Below are 24361 nucleotides of genomic sequence, written 5' to 3'. Positions count from 1 at the left end.
AACGGGAGATATGGGAGTTATCGCCAAACTGATTTCAAATACTTGTGTCTCTGATATACAAAGACAATATTGTGTGAATGCAATTACTATTGGACAGTAAAGTTTCTCCAGGACTCCTGAATGAGACTGATAATTGATAGGATGGCCCACTTAGAATAAGATATAGAGAAAATCACATCACCCAATGGGAAATGGGATAACTCACCCTGGGGAGAGTTCAATAGAATAGAACGATGTTATATCGATGTACATTCTAGTGAAAATCAGTGTAGATCAGACAAATAAATTGATAACTTTCTCTTGGAGATAAATATGTCCCTGCCTCTTAACTTTAAAAGATAAACTGAATTGATTGGCCATTGACTGAGGCATTGGAGCCATGCAGGGAGAGAGAAGTACAGATCCTCCAACAGAGATCCCCCCGCCAGATTTTTCAGTGAGATCACCTGAAAGTCCAAGAGTGACGTGTATGGCACATGGAGCCTGATACTGGGATTCCAGTGTGGGTGTGCTGATGTGGAAATGCATGGTGAAGCTGGAAGCTGCACTGAAGAACGGGTCCCAGACATACTCAGCTATTCGATAACAGAACATCGAGTGATTAATGTGGTCAGTAGAATGAGACAACATTTTAAATCATTATGATATTGACACATACTCCACTGAAAAACTGACTTTAAAACAATCAGAATATAATTATACACACTTGTATCTGTCAGTGGGAGTGAAATTAAAGTGAAAAGGGATCTAGAATCTGGATTCAGAAAATATCCACAAGGTGGAGGTAGGTGAACAGAGAGCTGGAGAATCTTTAAAGTCCGTGCATGAACTTCTGTTTGAAGCAGATGTATTTTCAACATGCCAATAATTTGGAATGGTGTGAGATGCTCTGCAGCTGGGAAAGATGAATCTAAGTGAACAGTTATCACATTTTACTGGAAAGGTTTTTACTTTTATTCTTGGCGGCAGCTCAAGCATTTGTGTTGCTGATTCTGATAACTTAGCAGTTTTAGTATGTTATCGAAATGTGTTATCGATGTAATCAAGAAATTATGAAAACAAGCTTGTCGTGTAGAAATAGGTGGGTTGATCAGAAATCAGTTGAGAGAAGTCAATAAGGATATTCACTTCTCAAGACGAGAAGATTTGTAAGAAATAAATGATGAAACATGAAGGCATTTATTGAATATTATAGGAATAGCTCACTTCCTTTCTCGCCTGTGAAGAAATCTTCCACAGCAGCTTGCTGGGTGACAAACACAGGACAGACCTGTTCTTTCTGCCCAGGACTGTTCTCCAACACAGGCTCTTAAATTGACATTTCTAATCCTGATATGATTGGATCTCAGGATCCATCCGCAAACCATTTGTCTGTGTAAAGGTTAAAACAGGAAGAGATTTATAAAAAGGTCCAGACTGGCTTCACCCAACACCCACACTGGCTCACAGCAGTGAACCATCCAGAGGAGACTGCAGCCACTAGTAATGGAGACCAGTACTCATTCTGCATCATCCGTCTGTCCTCTGGGACTGGGAAATCATTCTCAGGCTGTATGATTTTTTTGTGTCCATTATGCATCATTTTTAAACTCTTGTTTCTCAATAAACCAGCGTAAAATCACATATTGGCTTGGTCCCATTTTTGGGGTTATCTGTGACTCCTGGATCAAGTATCTCACCGATCACTGCATGCTGTTCTGGTCACGATATTATAAAATGATACCGAGGCACTGAAGAGGGTGCAAAGAAGATTTATAATGGTGAAACCAGAAATGTGTAGGTACATATAAAGTATCAGGAAAGGATTGACAGGCTGGGTCTCCTCTCTCCTTCGAAATGAAGGCAGAGGGGATAACCTAATAGAAATCTTTAAAATAATGGAAGGTTTTGTGAGAGAGGATATGGAGAGAATGTGGGGAAGAGCATAACTAGAGAACATCAATACTTTATACACATGATATGGAGACACCAATCCCTATCTACATGTGTTCCAGATTTTAATGTAATTGTCCAATACAGAAAACACAGTATTTTGTGTCTGTGTGGGTCTCACCCCCAAACCCAAGGAAGTAATAAAGTATGAGAAATTAAATAATCTAGAGTTAGAAAGGAGAAAAGTCCCCAAAATGGAGCAATCTGTGACAGGACACAAATTAGTTGCCTCTTATCCTGGAGAAATTAAGGTCCCAACAAAGTGTGTGTCTGAAGCATTAATTCATTTGACAAATATCAAAATATTGAGCTCCAACTGGTTACAGGGATCATTATCAGCAGAAACAAACTCCAGCTGTCAGAATGAACATGGTTCAGTCCTGGATGTGATTAACAGCAGCAATAACAGCAGAATCCAACCCCTGCAGTCACTCGTGAAGTCTCTGGTGTCTCAGCATGTGGGATGACCAAGTGAATCTCTTCCACACACACAGAGCAGATAAACGGCCTCTCCCCAGTGTGAGTGCGTTGGTGTTTCAGCAGATCAGATGTAGTTTTATAGCTCTTCTCACAGTCAGAACATTTAAAAGGTTTCTGATAGATAGTTTTTTGAAGAATAAAGGGATTAAGGGTTATGGTGTTCGGGCCGGAAAGTGGAGCTGAGTCCACAAAAGATCAGCCATGATCTCATTGAATGGCGGAGCAGGCTCGAGGGGCCAGATGGCCGACTACTGCTCCTAGTTCTTATGATCACTGAACAAGTTGATGTGTAGCAAGGTTCCATAAGTGAAGGAATCTCTTCCCACACTTGGAGCAGGTGAACGACCTCTCTCCAGTGTGAACTGTCTGGTGTCTCTGCAGGTTAGATCAATGATTAAGTCTTTCCCCACACACAGAGCAAGGGAACAGCCTCTCCCCAGGGTGAACTTGCTGGTGTGTGAGCAGGTTGGCTGACTGAGTGAATCCCTTCCCACACTCGGAGCAGGTGAATGGCCTCTTTCCGGTGTGAACTCGCTGGTGTCTCAGCAGATCCATTTCACGTTTGAAGCTCTTCTCACAGTCAGAACAGTTAAAAGATCTCTTATTACTGTGCACAAGTTGATATTTCATAAGGTGTGCTGACTGAGTAAATCCCTTTCCACACAGGGAGCAGGTGAATGGTCTCTCCCCAGTGTGACTGCGTTGATGAGCTTCCGGCAGGGATGGAGATTTGAACCCCTTCCCACAGTCTCCACATTTCCACCGTTTCTCCATGGTGCCGATGACCTTGTGTCTCTCCAGATTGGAGCCTCATTCACACACAGAACATCGTGTACAGTTTCTCTCTGCTGTGAATGATGTGATGTTTTTTCAGGCTGTGTAACTGGTTAAGGCTCTTTTCACAGTCAGCTCACTGGAACACATTCACTTGCGTATGTATGTGTCTCGGTGCTTTTTCCAGTCACACTGACCTTCCCAGAGATAGAAGACAAACATTTCTCCTTCCACATTCAGGGGCCGATGATATTCATATCCTGACAAATCAAAAGGCTCTCAAACCTTGAGTTTGCTGCCTGTAAGTCTTTCCATTCCATACCCTGAAAAAGAATCAAAGTAGAATGAAACTCAATGGACAGCACAAAAACAGGTCATTGTATCCAGTGTCAGTGTATATATTCCCCATGAGCCTACCACTTCTCTCTGTCTGTAGGTCTTTCTATTCCTTTCTCTCTTGTGTCTGCAACTTGCTAAGTGCATTCATGCTGTTTTCCTCAACCAGTCCCTGTGGCAGCAAGTTCCACACCCTCTGGATAAAGACATTGAATCTAACCAGTACTATCCTGTGTGGCCGAAGAGCGATGCTGCCTCTTTTCTCAATTTCCTGCAGAGGCTGAATCATTGTTGATGAAAAAGCGTTGAGCCCAGCAGCATGACTCTTGTCTGATCATCTCTGGAAAGCAGGCGTACCAGCAAAGTCAGCTCAGCCTTCACAACACTCAGAATAAAGCCGATACCTTGTCAAGGAACTGCAATGAACCACAAACAACTATTTGTAGGAATACCTAACTGCCTATCCTCCGGTAAAACATCTTGAGATGTTAGTGGCGATATGTGAATAAGATGCGGCGTTTCTTCATTCAAGTTTGTGAATTGGAATTCTACACCCTTGAAGGCTGTTGATGCTCAGTCGCTGAGTATATTCAAGACTGAATTCAAGAGATTATTGGATACAGAGGGAAAGAAGGAAAATTGCGACAAGAAGAAAAAGTGGAGCAGGCTCTATGTCCTCCAACTGCTCCTGTTTATTCTGCTCTTAAGTTGCTCTTGATGGACAGTGTACTCTTTACATTTAGTAAAATGACCAATAACGATTTCGGATGTTATTTTGGTTCCATTCAAGTTCCGAGAATCGTAGAGATGCATTGCACAAGAGGGGGCGATGGGGGTTGTTCAGCCCATCTTTCCTGTGCTGACTTTTAGAAAGAATGGACTTGTTCAGTCCCTCAGTCCAGTTTCATGTCCCTCGCCTTGCACCTTCTCATACTCAGGTAACTATCCACCTCTTTTTTAAAATTAATTAGTGAATCGTATCGCTGCCTTTTCAGGCAGATCCTGGAACTCACTGAGTTTTGCTCAACTGCCATTGTGATACAGGTAGTTCAATGAAGGTTTTGCAGTGGGCAGTACGAGAGTATTTCAAAAATATCAACAGAAAAATATGTTTAAATATTAAAATTATTGGATGGGAGGGTAGAGCTGGTCCAGGGTTCAGAATGATTTTTCTCCTGGTCACTGGGACCCTGAAGCCTCCACTTCCTGTTCCCTCACCAAAATGGCCGCACATGCGCCATTTCTACCAAGTTTCTACTTTGTTTCTACCAAGATGGCGGCCGGTCACCCTGGGTCAGTGGGCCTACACTAGACTCTGGACACTTTGGGAGCAGAGGGGGACAAATAGAAGTGGAGAGGCAGGAGGTAAAGGAGACAAATTTTATACAACGACAACTTGAACAATAACTTTGACAGAATCTCAAACCCCCAACTTCCCCAAAGTAAGAGGTGTACATGAAAACCACCACCTCCAATTCACACATCGTCCTGACTTGTCTGACATCCAGAATTGGGTGAACAGACATTTCCTCCAATTAAACATTGGAAATAGTGAAGTCATTGAGTTTGCACATTCTCCCAGTGTCTGCGTGGGTGTCATCCCCACAACCCAAAGATGTGCAGCGTAGGTGGATTGGCCACGCTAAATTGGAAAATAATAATTGGGAACTCTAAATTTATTTTAAAAAAGAAATAGTGAAGCCATTGTCTTATGGCCCTGCTACAAACTCCATTCTCTAGTCACCATCCACCTCCCTGGCAACTGTGTTTATTTTATCCTTTCACAGGGAGTGGATATTGCTGGGGAAAATCATTGCCCACTCCTAATTGCCCTCGAGAAGATGGTGGTCAGTTGTCTTCTCAAACCGCTGAAACACATGATCTGTAGGTTGGGCCACAGTGTGGCCAGGGTGGGAGTTCCAGGATTTTCACCCAACAACAGTGAAGGAACAGGGACATAGTTCCAAGTCAGGATGTTGTGTGGCTTGGAGGGGAACCTGCAGGTGATGGTGTTCTCATGTGTCTGCTGTGCTTGTCGTATGAGGTGGTCAAGGGTTGAAAAGTACTGTCCAAAGAGCCTTGATGAGTTGCTGCAGTGCATCTTGTAGGTGGTATGCGCACTGTGTGTGACTAATGCAGATTTCAATGTCATATTTGACCAGATGAGCTTTTGACTACATATTTGCACCATCACTAAGACTGTTTATATCCAGCTCAATAATATTGCCCGCCCTAGCCCTCACCTCAGTGTGTCTGCTCTGAAACCAACATCTATGCAACTGTTATCTTTAAACTTGATAATTGCAACATACTCCTGACCAGCATCCCAACTTTTATCATCTATAAACTTGAAGATAATTTGCTGCCCATTTTCTCACTCTTACCAATTCACTTTTCACTTGGCGCAGTCTTATCAACTGGTCGAACTGTTGATTACCAGAGGCAGCAGCAACACATCCAGCTCTACCTGGCCCTGCTCGCCTCTGCCTAAACTGATCACTATTTCTGGATTGTTCCTGGAAGCAAGGACAACCCAGATTCTGATCTTCATGATCATCTTCTTAAATCTCTCTCCTGACTTCAAAAAAGTGCAAGGAGCTCATTGATTTCTTTGTCACTGACACTGAGATCATCCGTTCAGCTGAATCTACTCCCAAAAGTTATTTGTGAACTCGCCTGTGTCTCATTAGGTTTTGTGACTGCGTGAATCTCTTCCCACACATGGAGCAGTTGAAAGGCCTCTCCCCGGTGTGAACTCGCTGGTGTGTTAGAAGGTCAGGTGAATTAGTAAATCTCTTCCCACACTTGAAGCAGATGAATGGTGTTTCCCCAGTGTGACCACGTTTGTGTTTCAGCAGGTGTGATGAACTGCTGAATCCCTTCATACACACAGAGCAGATGAATGGCCGCTCTCCAGTGTGAATTCGCTGGTGTGTGCGAAGGTTGAACAATCGATTAATTTATTTCCCACACATGGAGCAGGTGAAAGGTCTCTCCCCTGAGTGACTACGCAGATGAGTTTCCAGTTGGGATGGAGATATGAATGCCTTCCCACAGGCCCCACATTTCCATGGTTTGTCTATGGTGTGGATGTCCTTGTGTCTCTCCAGGTTCGACGATTTCACACCTGTAAATTTCAAATTTCCCATAAAAAGAGTTTATAAACATCATCATTGTCAATACCGAATAAAAATGAAGGAAAGACAATTCTCGTTTGTATGGAACAGATTTTCTGCACTTCTTTCTGCGAAACAGTAAATCCTCATCACATACGTTCTCCCTCCTCCCTATGCTGGAATCCAAACCCCAGGGTGACAAACCAGCCCACATTTTATGGGCCATATTTGAATCCACTGAGATTTGCTGCTTGGGTGTCTGACTCGTCAACTGGACCTATGTAGAACTCTGTTCCAACCGTTCTGGCAGCCAACCACCCCCTCCCTGGCCTCACATTTCTGTCAGCAGCCCACCCAACACCGCCCACCTCTTCACGCAGACCCGTGCAGGCTTACCTTTAATTTTCACCATGAGAGTTTGTCAGTCTGCCAAACCTTTCAAACCATCTTCAAAATTCCTTTCTTTACAGTTTACCCGCTCCCTCCACTCTGGCTGGGTTCAGTTCTCAAGTCCCTCTGTGCAGTGAGAATAAATCGGTAATTTTCTCTCCTGGTCACTGGAATCCTGATGCCCCGCCCACTCTGTTGTTTCACCAAGACGGCCACAGCTGAAGCAAACCAGCCCCGGGAGCTCAAAATCAGGATCTGTGGGTACTTTTTGGCGCTTTGGGGCCTCCAGCGGGTGTTTGCAAATCCTCCCCGCCCATCTCCCAGGGTTTCCTTCCTTTCCAGAGATCAGAGTCCTCATTGATTTGAGTGCAAAGTGTCAGCTCTTATTTATTGTCTCCCTCCTCCATCCTCTGATGTGAACCATCCTCCAGTCGCTGAAGCTGGATGGTGACCGTTAACCTGGGCCTGTTCGCAGGAGGGAGAAGCCCCGCAGCTGCAAACCAGAGAAGTGACAATGATTGTGTAGGGTTTGCGGATCCTCCCTCCCACCGCCTGACGCTAACTTCACTTCCCCGGGACAAAGGACTCTCCTTTAGACGAACAATAGCATTGCACCTGCGCGCTACTGTCTCACCTCATCAACCGCACTGCGCATTCTCCAGATCACAATGCCTAGGGGAATGATTGATGGCAGCTCCGGAGCACTAGTAAGAGGGGCGGGACTGGAGGACCGAACGGTTGCGGCTGGTCCAACAACCAATCGGAGCAAATGAGGGGCAGTGAATGAAGCATGCGCAGTGCGGGAAATGGCGAGGGGTGGATGCTTTTTTTCTCGGATCTGTAATTTGTAAGCGGAAAATCGCAGATCAGAGCGTATGGTGGAACCGGCGTGTGGATGGGAAGATTTCTACACAGGTTCTGTCATCTACAAACTCCCTCAAAAACGCATCAATCCCATTTGTACTGAGCGGGGCCAAAGATCCCTTAAATCGTCCTGGTTAATGATCACCATCTTTATTGGGGGCAATGTGCAGCACTGAGCATGTGCGGCCGCCATCACGTTGGGGGCAATATTTTCATAGCTGAGTGGAGCTTGTCCCCCATTGTTTCGAATTGAGGCAACCTGTCCATCAAACTGGGTCACCCTTCGAGTCCCAATGACTTAACGATGAGGCAGGGTGGAAGCAGGGAAGGAAAGAAAAGGATGTAAATCCTGCTCTCTGGATCCTACTACCTCAAGGGACGTCCTGCCTTATGTGCCCAAATATCTGTGGCAAAGGTACCCTAAAACATATGGAATTATGCTCACTACTCCCAAAATGTTCCCCTACTGAAACCTTAACCACTTGTCCAAGCTCATTCCCCAATACCAGATCCAGTACTGCCCCTTCCCTCGTTGGACTATCTACATATTGCACCAAGAAGGGATTGCTGACAATGACAAGGGGTAAAGTTAAGTTCAATAGGGCACACGAGTGGTCATCCTAAGTTAAAATAATATTCACAGCCAAAGATGTGCTGGTTGGGTGGATTGGCCACGCTAAATTGTCTGATAATTGGAAAAGAAATATAATTGGCTACTCTAAAATATTTTTTAAAAGTTAGAATTATAGAATCCCTGGGTGGGATTCTCTCCTACCCGGCGGGGCGGTGGGTCCCGGCGGGATGGAGTGGCGGGAACCACTCCGGCGTCGGTCCGCCCCAAAGGTGCGGATTTCTTCCCATCTTTAGGGACCAAGCCCTCACCTTGAGGGGCTAGCCCCACGCCGGAGTGGTTGGCATGCCGCCAGCCTGCGGGAAAGGCCTTTGGCGCCTCGCCAGCCAGGGCCGAAAGGACTTTGCCGGGCGGCGGAAGTCCGTGCATGCGCGGGACCGTCAGTGGCTGTTGACAGCATCCCCGCGCATGCGCAGGGGGGATGTCTCTACCGCGTCGGCCATGGTGAAGACTGTGGCCGACGCGGAGGGAAAAGAGTGACCCCATGGCACAGGCCCTCCCGCGGATCGGTGTGCCCCGATCGCGGGCCAGGGCACCGTGGGGGCACCCCCTGGGGCCATATCGCCCCCCCCCACCAGGACCCCGGAGCCCGCCCGCGCCGCCTAGTCCTGCCGGGAAGAGAGGTGGTTTGATCCTTGCCGGCGGGACAGGCATTCCAGCAGCGGGACTTCGGTCCATTGCGGGATGGAGAATTGCCGGGGGGGGGGGCTCGCCGACCGGCGTGCCGTGATTCCCGCCCCTGCCGAATATCCGGTGCCGGAGAATTTGGCAAACGGCGGGGGCGGAATTCACGCCAGCCCCCGGCGATTCTCCAACCCGGTGGGGGGGTCGGAGAATCCCGCCCCTGTTTCTGGGAGGGCAGTTTACGAGCTTTGAGGGGCTGACTGATATGTTTGGATTGGCGTGGGGAGAATGTTTCAGGTATATGCGGGTGCTGGACTTTGCAAGGAAGGTCTTCACGATCTTCCCAATAGTGCCTGTCTCCTCGCTGTTGGAGGCTGTGCTGTCAGCGGACGCGGGTGGGGGGTTGTGGAGAGGGGTTCGTCTCGGTGATTTACAGGAGTGTTTTGGAGGAGGATGGCGTGTCCATGGAGGGGTTAAGGCAAAGTGGGAGGAAAAGCGCTGGAGGAGGGAGTGTGCTTTGAGGTGCTTCGGAGGCTAAATGCCTCGACTTTGTGTGCGAGGCTGGGGCTGATGCCACTGAAGGTGGTGTACAAGGTGCACCTTACAAAGTCTTGTGGTCTTGGCACCTTCAGGTGATGCCACCTAAGACAGAGTAAATAAAATCAGGAATACTCAGGAAGTATCAATTCGAGGAGCATAGATCTCTCAGAGATAACAAAGGAATAGATCAGAGTTTTAGCAACAGATGCTCTGAGCCTTGGGTGGAGTCAGGCAATGTTACTGAGGTGGAATCCAGTCTTCAAGATGATGTAAATATGTGGTTGGGAGCAAGTCACGGGGTCAAATATCACACCGACCATTTGGACAATCTCTTTCAGACTCAATACAGTTGTCAGGATGAGGTTTGAAGTCAGTGGCTAATAAATGGAGTTTGTTACAGGGGCTGAACGCAATGTCTTCCCAATACTGAAGTGGAGAAAGTTTCTGCTCACCCATTACTTACTGTCAGAACTGTGTGTGCCTTGGAGGGGAATCTAGATGTGATGGTGTTCACAGACCCGATACCCTGGTCCTTCAAGGAGGCGGAGGTTGCGGGTTTGGGAGATTCTGTCAATGTTCTGGTTAGATTTTGGAAATATAAATTCCCTCTCCTTCTCCACCTCTGCTCTCAATCTTTTCTCACTCTCCTCCCCCCACAGAGGCCTGAAACTTTTCTGGCCCAGACGTGTGGAAGGTTCCCTTCCCTGAACGACATCAGTGAATCGGTTGTTCTTTTGTGAAGATCTGGCAGTTTTCAAGGTGACCTTTTCCTAGTGCCGGCCTCACAAATGACCAGATTTCAGCTCAATTTCACAACCCACCTTTGTGTTCTTCTGGATTTTCTCTCACTCCTTTTTTCTGTCCAAACTGATTTCACAGGATATTGGAAGGGGAAGGTTTGTATTCGGGAAATATCACATCAGGATCTAATGGAGTCGCTTAAGTTATCATTACTGAATATCAGCAGGTTTTGAACATAATATAAGAACATAAGAACTGGAAGCAGGAGTAGGCCATCTGGACCTTTGAGCCTGCTCCGCCATTCAATGAGATCATGGCTGATCTATTGTCGACTTAGCTCCACTTCCCCGCCAGAACTACCATAAGCCTTTATTCTTCAAAAAACTATCTATCTTTATCTTGAAAACATTTAATGAAGGAGCTTCAACTGCTTCACTGGGCAGGGAATTCCATCGATTCACATGGAAGGAAAAAACACCGTTCACAGTGGAGAGAAACCATACATGTGTTGTGTGTGTGGACGAGGTTTCAGCCAATCTTCTGGCCTGTCAAGACACAAGCGCATTCACACTGGCACGAAACCGTGGAAATGTGGGGATTGTGAGGTGGCATTTGGTTTCCTGTCTGAGCTGGAAACTCATTGATGCACTCACACTGGGGAGTGACCATTCATCTGTTCCGTGAGTGGGAAGGGATCTACTTGGTCATCAAACCTGCTGACGCAACAGCGGGTTCACACTGGGAGAAGCTGTTCACCTGCTGTGTGTGTGGAAAAGGATTCACTGATTCATCCAAGCGACCTAAACAGCAGCGAGTTCACACCGGGGGAGACCATTTGCCTGCACTGAGTGTGGGAAGGGATTCACTCATATATCCACCCTGCTGAGACACCAGCGAGTTCACTTTTACTGCAACAAACAAACGAGAAGCAACAATGCCTAAACATTATTTTTACAGGGAACGTATCCCTTAAACTATAAATAGAATGTTGCCCTTTTACTTTTCACAAAATCAAACATGGTTACATCGCTGAAGTTGTCACTCAATTCTCCTGGGACCAGCCCAATGTGATTCTTCGTTCCTATGTTTACTTCCATTCTATTCCTTTGCCTGACTGGCAAACCTTCATCCCAGAAGTGTCTTTTGCAGTGATGGTTCTCCTGATGATATTCAGGTCCCGATAAACCAAGTGACTCTTCCAAATAGGGGCTAGGAGCTGGTTTAGCACACTGGGCTAAATAGCTGGCTTTTAAAGCAGACCCACGCTTGCCAGCAGCATGGTTCATTGCCGTACCAGCCTTCCCGAACAGGCGCCGGAATGTGGCGACTTGGGGCTTTTCACAGTAACTTCATTTGAAGCCTACTTCTGACAATAAGTGATTTTCATTTCATTTAATTTCAAATCCTGAAGTGGCGTTAGGTTTTTTTCTGCAAATCTTCATCTAATATCCTGTAAAAGGAATTGACAAACGAAAATTGAGAACAGGCAATTCTAGTTTCCATCCAACACACTCTCCCTCCATTTTCACTCTGCTGTATGTAATATTCATCCTCCTAATTATCTAAAGGTGCTGATTCCGGCTGACTGACAGATCCCTGCTCACTGCTTCCCATCTTGGAGAGGCCTGAAAATCTCCATGCAGACTGCCAGACATAAATGTGTCTATATTACTGAACTCTAAATGTGTGGAAAATACAGACTAGATTCACTTCCTTTCTCTACAGTTGCTGCAAGTTACCAATGACTCCTCAGGCCGGGATCGAACCCAGGTCCAGAATCGAACCCAGGTCCTCAGCACCATATAGACAGCAGTGCTAACCACTGGGCCACAGTGCTGCCCTATTCAAAACAGAGTTGAGGAAAAACTGCTTCTCCCAAGGGCTGTGAATCTGTGGAATTCACTACCCCAGAGTGCGGTGGAGCTGGGACAGTGAGTAAATTTAGGGAGGAGTTGGACAGATTGTTAATTGGGTCGAAGGGTTCTGAAGAACTCTCAGGACCGGGAAGAAAAGGCCAGGATGAGATCAGCCATGATGGAATGGCAGAGCAGATCAATGGGCCAAATGGCCTAATTCTGCTCCTATACCTTATGAACTTCTGAAAGTGGGAGACATTGATTTGCTCCCAGATGTTGGTAGAAGAGGAAGTTTTAGTCTGAAACCCATTGTTCAACCTCCACATTGTGACATCACAAAGGCCCTCATTCTCTAAATCAGCCAATACGAATCAATCCGCTCCGCGGTGACGTCACTGCATTAGAGCGCACACGCCGGCGCGCAGACACGCGAGCCCAGCCCCCACACTCTGTTTCCTCGCCCCCAAAACTTCCTCGAGACGGTTTCCAGGCAACCGCCTGACAGTTCCGGCCGTCGGTGGTTTTCCCATCCCCTGACCCGGGATTGCGCATGTCTCAGGGAGTGGGGATGCTGCGCATGCGCATGTGAGCTCTCTTCCGCTGACCTTACCGCTCAGATGCTGACCAATGGGAAAACTTGGAGGACCGGAAAGACTCTGCCCCTCCGCCAATCAGAGCTCCACCATTGTCTCAATGCGGAAGCTGGACATGGGGGTTTTTGCCGAGCAAAGCTGTTGTTCCCCCAACCTTGAATGAGCTTGAGCTGCACACAGACTCCTGTCTCCAACATCTGTGAGTAAAACACTTTCTTTTCTCCCCCTTTCCATTTCTTTTCTCATTCTCACCTTCAATTGGTCACTTGCAGCAACTGAAGGGAACGGAAGTGAATTCAGGGAGGGTCAGACTCTGGAAAGGTTGGCCCAGGCCTCTCTCTCTCTCTTAAAGACATTGACATCCTTTGCTCCCTCAGCTTGGCACATTTATTTGTCTGGCTAAAAGGATGGTCTGTTCCTAATGTTCACAATTAAAGGGCTGGTTTCCCCAGGAGATGGCTGACATTTAAGGGGTCAGTAAACAGGCCAAATCAAACCCAGCCAATTACTTCCCTGTCGGAATACTCTCCATCATTAGCATAGTGATGGAAGGAATCATCAAAGGCCCTATTAAGTGGCACTTATTCTGCAATAACCTGCTCCTGGACGCTCAGTTTGGGTTCCGCCAGTGTCACTCAGCTCCTGACCTCATTACAGCCTTGGTTCAAACTTGGACGAAAGAGCTGAATGCCAGAAGTGAGGTGAGAGTGACTCCCCTTGACATCAAGGCAGCATTTGACTGAGTATGGCATCAAGGTGCCCCAGCTAAACTGGAGTCAATGGGAATCAGGGGATAATTCTTCACGGGTTGGAGTCATACCTGGCACAAAGGAAGATGGGTGTGGTGATTGGAGGTCAATCATCTCAGCTCCAGGACTTCACTGCAGGATTTCCTCAGGGCAGTATCAGAGGCCCAACCATCTTCAGCTGCTTCATTAATGATCTCCTTTCCATCATAAGGTGAGAAGTGGTGATGTTTGCGGATGACTGCACAATGTTCAGCACCATTCTCAACTCCTCAGATAATGAAGCAGTCCGTGTCCAAATTTAGTAAGACTTGGACAATATCCAGACTTGGGCTGATAAGTGACAAGTTACATCCGTTGCTACACAAGTGCCAGGCAATGACCATCTCCGACAAGAGAGGATCTAACCACCACCCCTTGACATTCAGTGGCATTCCCATCACTGAAACCCGCACAACCAACATCCTGGGGGTTACCATTGATCAGAAACTGAACTGGACTAGCCATATTAATACTGTGGTTACCATGGCAGATCAAGGGCTGGGAATCTTATGGCGAGTAACACGCCTCCTGATGCCCCAAAGCCTGTCCACCAGACATCTACAAGCACATGTTAGGAGTGTAATGGAATACACTCCACTTTGTTGGATGAGTGCAGCTCCAACAACACGCAAGAAGCTCGAATCTATCCAGGACAAAGCAGCCTGATTGATTGCGCCGCCTTCCGCAAACATTCAAACCTTCCACCACCGACAAGCAGTAGCAGCCATGTATACCATGTCCAAGATATACTGTAGTAACTCATAAAGGTTCCTCAGACAGCACCTTCCAAACCCACAACCATCTAGAAGGACAAGAGCAGCAGATACCTGGGAACCTCACCACCTGGAGGTTTGCTTACAAGTTACACACCACCCTGACTTGGAAATATATTGCCGTTCCTTCACTGTCCCTGGGGCAACATCCTGGAATTCCCTCCAGAACAGCACAGGGGATGTAGGGCAGCATGGTGGAGCAGTGGTTAACGCTGCTGCCTCACGGCGCCGATGTCCCAGGTTCGATCCCGGCTCTGGGACCATGTGTAGTTTGTACACTCTCCCCCGTGTTTGCGTGGGGTTTCGCCCCCACAACCCAAAGATGTGCAGGTAAGGTGGATTGGCCATGCTAAATTGCCCCTTAATTGGAAAAAAATGAATTGGGTAATTCAAATTTATAAAAAACAAATTAAAAAAAAAAAAACAGCACAGGGGATGTACCTACACCTCAAGGACTGCAGCAGTTCAAGAAGGCAGCTCACCACTACTTTGGAAGGGCAACTGGGGATGGGCAATAAATGTTGGCCTGACCAGCATTGTCCACATGCCGTAAATTAATTTTTAAAAATTTAATATCGGACAAAGATATGTCTAGTGTTGTTATATGGTACGTATTATATATAGTATTGGTGGTTCTGTAATAAAATACATGTATTATTATTTCTAGTTTTGTAATATAGTACTGTACCTACATTATATATTTCCAGTCATATAGTCATTGCAGCACTGACAGAATCCATTTGGGAACTCAAGTCAATGCTGACTCTCTGTACAGCAATCCATTCAGTCCCATTCCCCCTCGATATCCCTGTTCACCTGCAAGTTTATTTTCTTGAAGTGACCATCCTATTTTATTTTAAATTATGAATCATCTCAATAACTTCCACAACCCTTGTGTGCAGTGAGTTCCCTGTCATGACCACTCCATGACTAAATAAAATTTTTCCTCAAGAATTTCCCCATCTCTAATCAGTAAATGTACTTATATGGAGATTTTCTACTCTTGTACAGGTTTTAGTGAGTTTAGATTTGTTGATCAGCACCTTCAGGAAAATTGGGAGGGAAAGTAAGTGAATACAGTCTGTATATTACACACACTTTCAACAAAAGAACAAAGAACAAAGAAATGTACAGCACAGGAACAGGCCCTTCGGCCCTCCAAGCCCGTGCCGACCATTCTGCCCGACTAAACTACAATCTTCTTCACTTCCTGGGTCCGTATCCCTCTATTCCCATCCTATCCATGTATTTGTCAAGGTGCCCCTTAAATGTCACTATCGTCCCTGCTTCCACCACCTCCTCCGGTAGCGAGTTCCAGGCACCCACTACCCTCTGCGTAAAAAACTTGCCTCGTACATCTACTCTAAACCTTGCCCCTCTCACCTTAAACCTATGCCCCCTAGTAATTGACCCCTCTACCCTGGGGGAAAGCCTCTGACTATCCACTCTGTCTATGCCCCTCATAATTTTGTATACCTCTATCAGGTCTCCCCTCAACCTCCTTCGTTCCAGTGAGAACAAACCGAGTTTATTCAACCGCTCCTCATAGCTAATGCCCTCCATACCAGGCAACATTCTGGTAAATCTCTTCTGCACCCTCTCTAAAGCCTCCACATCCTTCTGGTAGTGTGGCGACCAGAATTGAACACTATACTCCAAGTGTGGCCTAACTAAGGTTCTATACAGCTGCAATATGACTTGCCAATTCTTATACTCAGTGCCCTGGCCAATGAAGGCAAGCATGCCGTATGCCTTCTTGACTACCTTCTCCACCTGTGTTGCCCCTTTCAATGACCTGTGGACCTGTACTCCTAGATCTCTTTGACTTTCATCCAGTAACATAGACATATATCTGTCTGACAGCCTGCATGAAGATTTTCAGGTCTCTGTGTCCAGGACAGGAAGTTTGGATCTGTCAAACAGCCTGAATCAGCACCTTCAGGAGAATTGGGAGGGTGAATATTAGATACAGCAGAGTGAGAATAGAGGGAGAGTGTGTGGGATAGAGATTTAGAGCATTTCAGGGAAAGAGAGAGGAAAGAATGTTCGATATAAACTAGAATTGTCAGTTCTGAGTTTCTATCCTGTACTGACAATGATTACTATTGTAAAATCTGTTTGCAGGAAGTTAGAACGAGAGGAGTTTGAGGCCGATATCTCAAACTAAATATCATGTCAAGAACTGACTGAGTCACTCAATTCTTGGGAACTGAAGATCATCGGCCTTTGAATCTAGAAGGAGAAATGCTTGTCTATTCTGTCTGCTTCAAGATATTTTAAACATCAGTGTGTCTGGAAAAGCACTGAGACACACACACACCCATGTGGGACTATTACAGAGCACTGACTGTGGAAAGAGCTTTAACCAGTGACACAGCCTGAAAAAATACTACACCATTCACAGCAGGGAGAGACTGTATATGTGTTGTGTGTGTGGATGAGGCTTCAACTGATCATCCAACGTGGTGAGACGCAAGATCACCCGGACCATGGAGAAACCATGGAAATGTGAGGATTGTGGGAAGGGATTCAAAGGCCCGAACGAGCTGGAAAGGCATCAATGCAGTCTCACTGGAGAGAAGCCGTTCACCTGCTCTGACTGTGGGAAGGGATTCACTCAGTTATCCAGACTGCAGAGACACCAGAGAGTTCACACTGGAGAGAAGCCTTTCACCTGCTCTCAGTGTGAAAAGAGATTCACTCACATTGGCAACCTGCGGAGACACGAACAAGTTCACACTGGGGAGAGGCCGTTCACCTGCTCTGACTGTGGGAAGGGATTCACTCAGTTATGCAGACTGCAGAGCCACCAGAGAGTTCACACTGGAGAGAGGCCTTTCACCTGCTCTCAGTGTACAAAGGGATTCACTGACATTGGCAACCTGCGGAGACACGAACGAGTTCACACTGGAGAGAGACCGTTCACCTGCTCTCACTGTGAAACGGATTTCATTGATAGTGTCAGGCTGCGGAGACACGAACGAATTCACACTGGAGAGAGGCCTTTCACCTGCTCTCAGTGTGAAAAGGGATTCACTGACATTGGCAGCCTGCGGAAACACGAACGAGTTCACACTGGAGACAGGCCTTTCACCTGCTTTCAGTGTGAAAAGGGATTCATTGATATTGGCAACCTTCGTAGACACGAACGAGTTCACACTGGAGAGAGGCCTTTCATCTGCTCTCAGTGTGAAAAGGGATTCAATGTCATTGGCAACCTGCGGAGACACGAACGAATTCACACCGGGGAGAGGCCATTCATCTGCTCTGTGTGTGATAAGGGATTCATTCAGTTATGCAGATTGCAGAGCCACCAGAGAGTTCACACCGGGGAGAAGCCGTTCATCTGTCCTGTGTGTGATAAGGGATTCACTGAATTATCCAGCCTGCAGAAACACAATGTCACTCACACCAAGAGCAGGCCCTTTGAATGCTCTGACTGCAGGAAGGGTTTCAAAAGCTCACAGCTACTGATGTCCCACCAGCGTATTCACTCTGAGGAGAGACCGTTCAGCTGCTCTCATTGCACAAAGAGGTTTAGAACCTCATCCAACCTGATAAAACACGAGCGAGGTCACACCGGGGAGAGCCTGTTCACCTCTCCGACTGTGAAAAGATTAACTCGGTCATCACTTGCTGAGCCACAATGTCACTCACACCAATGAGAGACCCTTTAAATGCTCCGACTGTGGGAGTGGGTTTAAAAGCTCTCTGGTACTGATGTCCCACCAGCGCATTCACACTGAGGAGAAACTGTTCAGCTGCTCTCTCTGCACAAAGAGGTTTCAAACGTCATCCACATTGCGGAGACACCAGTGAGGTCACACTGGAAAGAAGCCATTCACCTGCTCTCACTGTGGGGAGGGATTCACTCAGTCGTCCAACATGCTGAGACACCAAAGGGTTCACAAGTGATGATGGGTTAAATTCTGCTGTTATTCCTGCTGTTAATCACATCCAGGACTGAAGTGGGTGGAGGGATTTGTCTTCTCATCAACTCCTCCTGCTGCTAGGATGTGGCGATCCTGGCGAACTACTGCTCCCCGGACCTGGAATACCCGACTGTGAAGTGCCGTCCATACTACCTTCCATGGGAATTCTCTTCTGCGATCATCACGGCGGTCTACATCCCACCCCAGGCGGAAGTGAAGAAGGCGCTTGATGAATTGTAACCACTATAAATAACAATGAAGCAGAATACCCGGAGGCCTTGTTCATTGTGGCCGGGGACTTTAACCAGGCCAACCTCGAGTGTATTGCCAAAATTCCACCAATACATCTCCTGTCCCGACAGGGGCCCCAACATCCTTGACCACTGCTACACAAACATCAAGGGCGCCTCTCGATCCGTCCCCTGACTGCACTTCGGAAAATCGGAGCACAAGATGGTGCTCCTTCTCCCGGCATACAAGCAGAAACTGAAGCGGAGAATCCGGTTAAGAAGGTCGTGCAATGCTGGTCCGAGGCAACAGAAGAGCTCCTACACGACTGCTTGGTGTCAGTGGACTGGTCCATATTCAAGAACCCCGCAGCCAACCTAAACAAGTATACCAGCACCGTCACAGACTTCATCAGCAAGTGTGTCGAAGATTGTGTGTCAAAGAAGGTAGTACGTACGTTACCCAACCAGAAACCATGGTTTAATCGGGAGATTCACTCCCTGTGGAAGGGCACGTCTGAGGCATTCAAGACAGGCGACCCTGACCTAATCAAAAGATCTAGGTATGACCTCCGCAAAGGCATCACAGACTCCAAGAGACAACACCAGGACTCCCAAGAGACAATACCAGGCTAAGCTGGAATCACAGATTAACGACATGGACTCTCGTTGGTTGTGGCAAGGCTTAAATAACATAATGGGTGCAAAGTAAAGCCGAGTAGAGTCTTCAGCAGCAGCGCAGCCCTCCCCGACAAACTCTGCGTTCTATGCTTACTTCGAGCAGGAAACCAACAAACCTTGGACACACCCATGCCCACCGTCATTGCCTCCAAAGCCAGATTGGCCTTCTTGAAAGTGAACCCTCGGTAAGCGACAGGTCCTGACGGGATCCCTGCCATGCACTCAGATCCTGCGCGGACCAACTGGCGGGTGTGTTTGCGGACATCCTCAACCTCTCCCGACTCAGTTCCGAGGTTCCCACCTGCTTCAAGAAGACCACCATCATACCGGTGCCAAAGAAGAACCAGGCAACGTGCCTCAATGAATACCGTCCGATGGCCTTGACATCGATCATTATGAAATGCTTAGACCACAGCTGGAGTAATGTGTGCAGTTTTACTCCCCTTACCTTAGGAAAGGTATTGCCACAGAAGAACAGCAACAAAGTTTCACCAGACTTGTTCCAGGTTTGACAGGACTGTCCTATGAAGAGAGATTGGGGATACTAGGTCTTTTTTCTCTAGAGTTTCAAGGAATGAGGGATTTAATTGAAACTTATAAAATCCATAAAGGAATAGACAGAGGAGGTGCAGGCGAGATGTTTCCCTGGGTTGGTGAGTCTGGAACCAGGGGACACAATTTCAAAATAAGGGGGAAGCCACTTAGGACCGGTCTCGGAGGAGACATTTCTTTACTCCGAGGGTTGTGAATCTTTGGAATTCTCGACCCCAGAGGGCTGTGGGAGCTCAGTCGCAGAGTGAGTTTAAAGCAGAGACTCACAGATTTCTAAATCCCAATAACACAAAGGGATATGGGGATAGTGGGGGAAAAGGCATTGAAGTGGTTGACCAGCCATGATCGTATTGAATGGTGGAGCAGGCTCGACGGACTGAATGGCCAACTCCGGCTCCGATGATACAAAGATGGGTAGGAAAGTAAATTGTGAAGAGGACATAAGGAGACTACAAAGGGATATGGATAGGTTAAGTGAGTGGGAAAAGATCTGCCAAATGGAGAATAATGTGGGAATATGTAAATTTGTCCTTGTTGGCCAGAAGTATAAAAAAGCTTATTATCTAAATGGTGCGTGATTGCAGAGCTCTGAGATTCAGAGGGATCTGGGTGGCTGAGAGCATGAATCACAAAAGGCGAGTATACAGGAACAGCAAGTAATTAGGAAAGCTAATAGAATGTTATTGTTTATTGTGAGGGGAATTGAATACAAAAGTAGGGAGGTTATGCTTCAGTTATACAGGACATTGGTGAGACCACATCTGGAGCACTGTGTACAGTATTGCTCTCATTTAAGGAATGATGTCAATGTGTTGGAAGCAGTTCAGGGAAGGTTTACTGGACTCATACCTGGAATTGGAGGCTGGTCTTATGAGGAATGATTGGACAGGCTGTTTAGGTGACTTGATTGAACCGCATAAATCCTGAGGGGCCTTGACAGGGTGGATGTGGAAAGGATGTTTCCTCTTGTGGGAGGATCTAGAAATTGGAGTCACTTTAAAAGTAATAACTTGCCCATTTAAGGCAGAGGAGAACTTTTTTCTCTGAGGGTTGGGAGTCTTTGGAACTCTCTTCCTCAAAGGGCAGTGGAAGCAGAGTCTTTGAATATTTTGAAGACTGAGTTGAATAGATTCTTGATAATCAAGGGGGTGAAAGATTATTGGGGGGTCGGCGGGAATGTGGAGTTGAGGTTACAATCAGATCAGCCGGGAACTTATTGAATGGTGGAGCAGGCTCGAGGGGCCGAGTGGCCTACTCCTGCTCCTAATTCATATGTTATCACATCCTTTATAATAGATTGTCGCATTTTCCCTCCTGTTGATGTCAGGCTAATGGGTCTGTGGTTCCCTGTTTTTTCTCTCCCTCCTTAAATATTGGGGTTACATTTACCACCTTCCAATCTGCAGGAACCATTTCAGAATCTATAGAATTGTGAAAGATGATCACCAATGTATCCACTATCTCTCCAGCCGCCTCTTTCAACACTCTGGGATGTAGAGCATCAGCTTTTGGGGATTTATTAACTTTCAACCACATTAATTTCTCCAGTACTACTTTTTCACTAATTCTAATCTCTTTCAGTTCCTCGTGCTCACTAGTCCCTTGGGGGTCTCATATTTTTGGGACAATTTCTGTATCTTCCACCATGAAGACAGACACACATTGTTTAGTTTCTGTGTCATTTCCTCATTCCCCATTATAAACTCTCCTGTCTCTGCCTGGAATGGACCCACATTGGTCTTTGCTAATCTTTCCCTTTTCACATTCCTATTGGAGCTTTTCCAGTTCTCCCCAGTTTGCTCTCACATTCTATTTACTCATTATGAGTTTCTTGATCCTCCTTTGCTGAATTCTCAAACAAGTTTCCAATCCTCAGGGTTGCACTTATTTTGGCAACTATATGAGTGATCAGATCTATTTTATCTTCAAAAATGAGACCAAGATCTGGTTGATTGGAGGTGTCCAAAAATACAACTTTATTGCTAATTATCCACCTTGATTCTCTTGCATAAAAATAAATCAAAATGCAGATCAAATAATACATCAAAACATAATAAAGAGAGTTAAACAAAAACATGAGAAAATATTAGGAAATCAATAGATGGTTCATAATTTCATAAAGCATGAATACAGAAGAAACTTTAGTCATGAAACTTTATTCTTAAAGAAATTCTTATCAATGGTCTAACCCCTTATTGGTTTCAAATTCTCAGCTGAGGCTTCCTGATTTATTCAAAAAACTCTCTGTCACTTGGAGCATGATTTGTTATCCAGGCAATGGTCATTACTTAAGATTCATTAATGTCTATCAATTTAATTAAATGTCTACATGTTCCTGCCACATGTACCAATCCTCTGAAGATAAGGTGTTCTGCAATAACCTTGCTTGTTGCTCAGGCTTTGCTACATTTTGTGAATGTTTCTGTTGCTGAGGCTGCGATACTTTTTCACTACTACATGTATTTGTAGAACAATGGTTTATTCATTACGAGAGCTTTTATGCAACTTTTCTTGAAACCGTGTTAGATTCTGACACATCAAGTTGCTATGAAACAATGACTTTGCCTTGTGGATATTTCATTTTCTGTCTGTATGTATACTGAATTTAAGAATTATACTGCATTGATTCTTCAAGGTACCAATAAATCAGTGAAGCAATAAACCTATAATCTATCAATGAGCCTCTTCCTTTGACCTAATGGAATCTTTAATTTTTCTTGTTAGCCACGGTTGCGTCACTTTCCCTGTTGGATTTTTGTTTCTGAAAGGAATCTATATTTTATATAAATATGTGTAATTCTTTAAATGCGACTGCCTGTGTATCATTACACATTTTATTGTAAGTTCCCAATCAACTTGCCCCTCCTAGCTTGACAGTTTCCTTCTGTGACAGAACCATGTAACCACCAAAGCCTATCTTCATCTAAACCTGCATGCTTTGGGGTTCCAAACAGAAACAGGAACTATCTGGCATCTACCTTCCAAACACCCTTTCACTCTGTGATCCTTATGAAATTTGCCACAAGGCTCAAAAGCATCAGTCGTGAGAAGGCCAGTCCAGCAGAAAGAAACCCTCCGACCCTCCCCATTGACCAACTGTCAGAATGAACAAAATGCAGTCCTGGATGTAATTGAGGAGCAACAATAACAGCAGAATCCAACCCCTGTAATCAATTGTGAACTTGTTGGTGCCTCAGCAGGTACGAGGAAACACAATCCCTTGCTACACTGAGAGCAGGTGAACGGTCTCTCCCCAGTGTGAACTTGCTGGTGTCTCGGCAATGTGGATGATTCACAGAATCCCTTCCTACACTGAGAGCAGATGAATGGCCTCTCCCCAGTGTGAACCCACTGGTGCCTCTGCAGGCTGGATAATTGAGTGAATCCCTTCCCACACTGAGAGCAGGCGAATTGTTTCTCCCCAGTGTGAACTCGCTGATGTCTCCGCAGGGTGAATGACTGACTGAATCCTTTCCCACAAAGAGAGCAGCTGAATGGTCTCTCCCCAGTGTGAATGCGCTGATGAGCTTCCAGTGCAAATAGGAGCTGCAGTCGACCATTTGGCACATTGAACTTGCTCAACCCTGTCATGAGCTCAATGGCCGATCTAGCTCAGCACCATTTCCCCACACTATTCCCCATTTCCCTTGGTGACTTCAACATCTCGAAACCTATCAACTCGATCTGGATAATACTTGATGAATGAGGCTCCATAGTCCTCTGGAGTAGAAAATTCCAAAGTTTCACCACATCCTCGAGTGAAGAATTCACTCCTCATCTTAACTTTCAGTCCATTTTCCTACCTGTTCCCCATGATCCTCAACTCCCTCATCAATCAGAATTCTGTCTAACTTCACGGCACCAAGGACCCAAGTTTGATCCCGGCCCTGGGTCACTGTCCGTGTGGAGTTTGCACATTCTCCCCGTGTCTGTGTGGGTCTCATCCCCACAACACAAATATGAGCAGGGTCGGTGGATTGGCCATACTAAATTGGCCCTTAATTGGAAAAAACATGAATTGGGTACTTTAAATTTTAAAAAGATGTTTTGGTGAGAGGGGGGTGGCGTCACAATCAAATCCAGTGACTACGCACATGTACTTTGTGTCAGTTTGGGGTCAATGTCCACCCCCTCATTTTTCATCCGAGTCTCATAAGGTTGGAGATGGCTCTGGACAAGTAATGGCGGGCGCAGCTCCCACAATCCTCCCATGCTGGTGAAACTGCTTTATCCCAGATGGGTGGGTGGTCTGGAACTGCACATGTCCAAGGGAGAGGGACCCTTAATTGAAAACAAAAACAGAGAACTTATAATAAAACAAATAATTCTGTCTAGCTCATCCTTGAATATATTCAATGACTCCCAGACTCCACTGGTCCCTGGGGGAAACTAATTCCAAAGATAAACTTTGAGGTAAGAGATTACTGAAAATATATAACATGGTTACAGTACAATATTACAAGAGTAGAAATAATAATAAATGTTCTTTACAGGTCCAGACGGAGTGACTGGGAAGAGGGGTAACCCCAGG

The 24361-nt window shown here is 46.1% G+C and overlaps 1 protein-coding gene across 1 annotated transcript; it reads left to right on the top strand.

The window, feature by feature from the left end:
* The first annotated feature begins 12976 nt into the window (after positions 1-12976).
* LOC140420679 (uncharacterized) lies at positions 12977-22507 on the top strand. The gene is made up of 2 exons (XM_072504678.1): positions 12977-13076; positions 16563-22507. The coding sequence occupies exon 2, from the start codon at positions 16928-16930 to the stop codon at positions 18101-18103; it is 1176 nt and encodes a 391-aa protein (XP_072360779.1). The 5' UTR covers positions 12977-13076; positions 16563-16927; the 3' UTR covers positions 18104-22507.
* Positions 22508-24361: the final 1854 nt, after the last annotated feature.

This window comes from Scyliorhinus torazame, chromosome 5 (assembly GCF_047496885.1).
Source record: "Scyliorhinus torazame isolate Kashiwa2021f chromosome 5, sScyTor2.1, whole genome shotgun sequence".
Classification (NCBI taxonomy): Eukaryota; Metazoa; Chordata; class Chondrichthyes; order Carcharhiniformes; family Scyliorhinidae; genus Scyliorhinus; species Scyliorhinus torazame.
This window is presented reverse-complemented; position numbering and strand designations above follow the sequence as displayed.

Coding starts and splice junctions, on each gene's coding strand:
- LOC140420679 (XM_072504678.1), top strand. CDS start 16,928: ATGGAGAAACCATGGAAATGTGAGGATTGTGGGAAGGGATTCAAAGGC.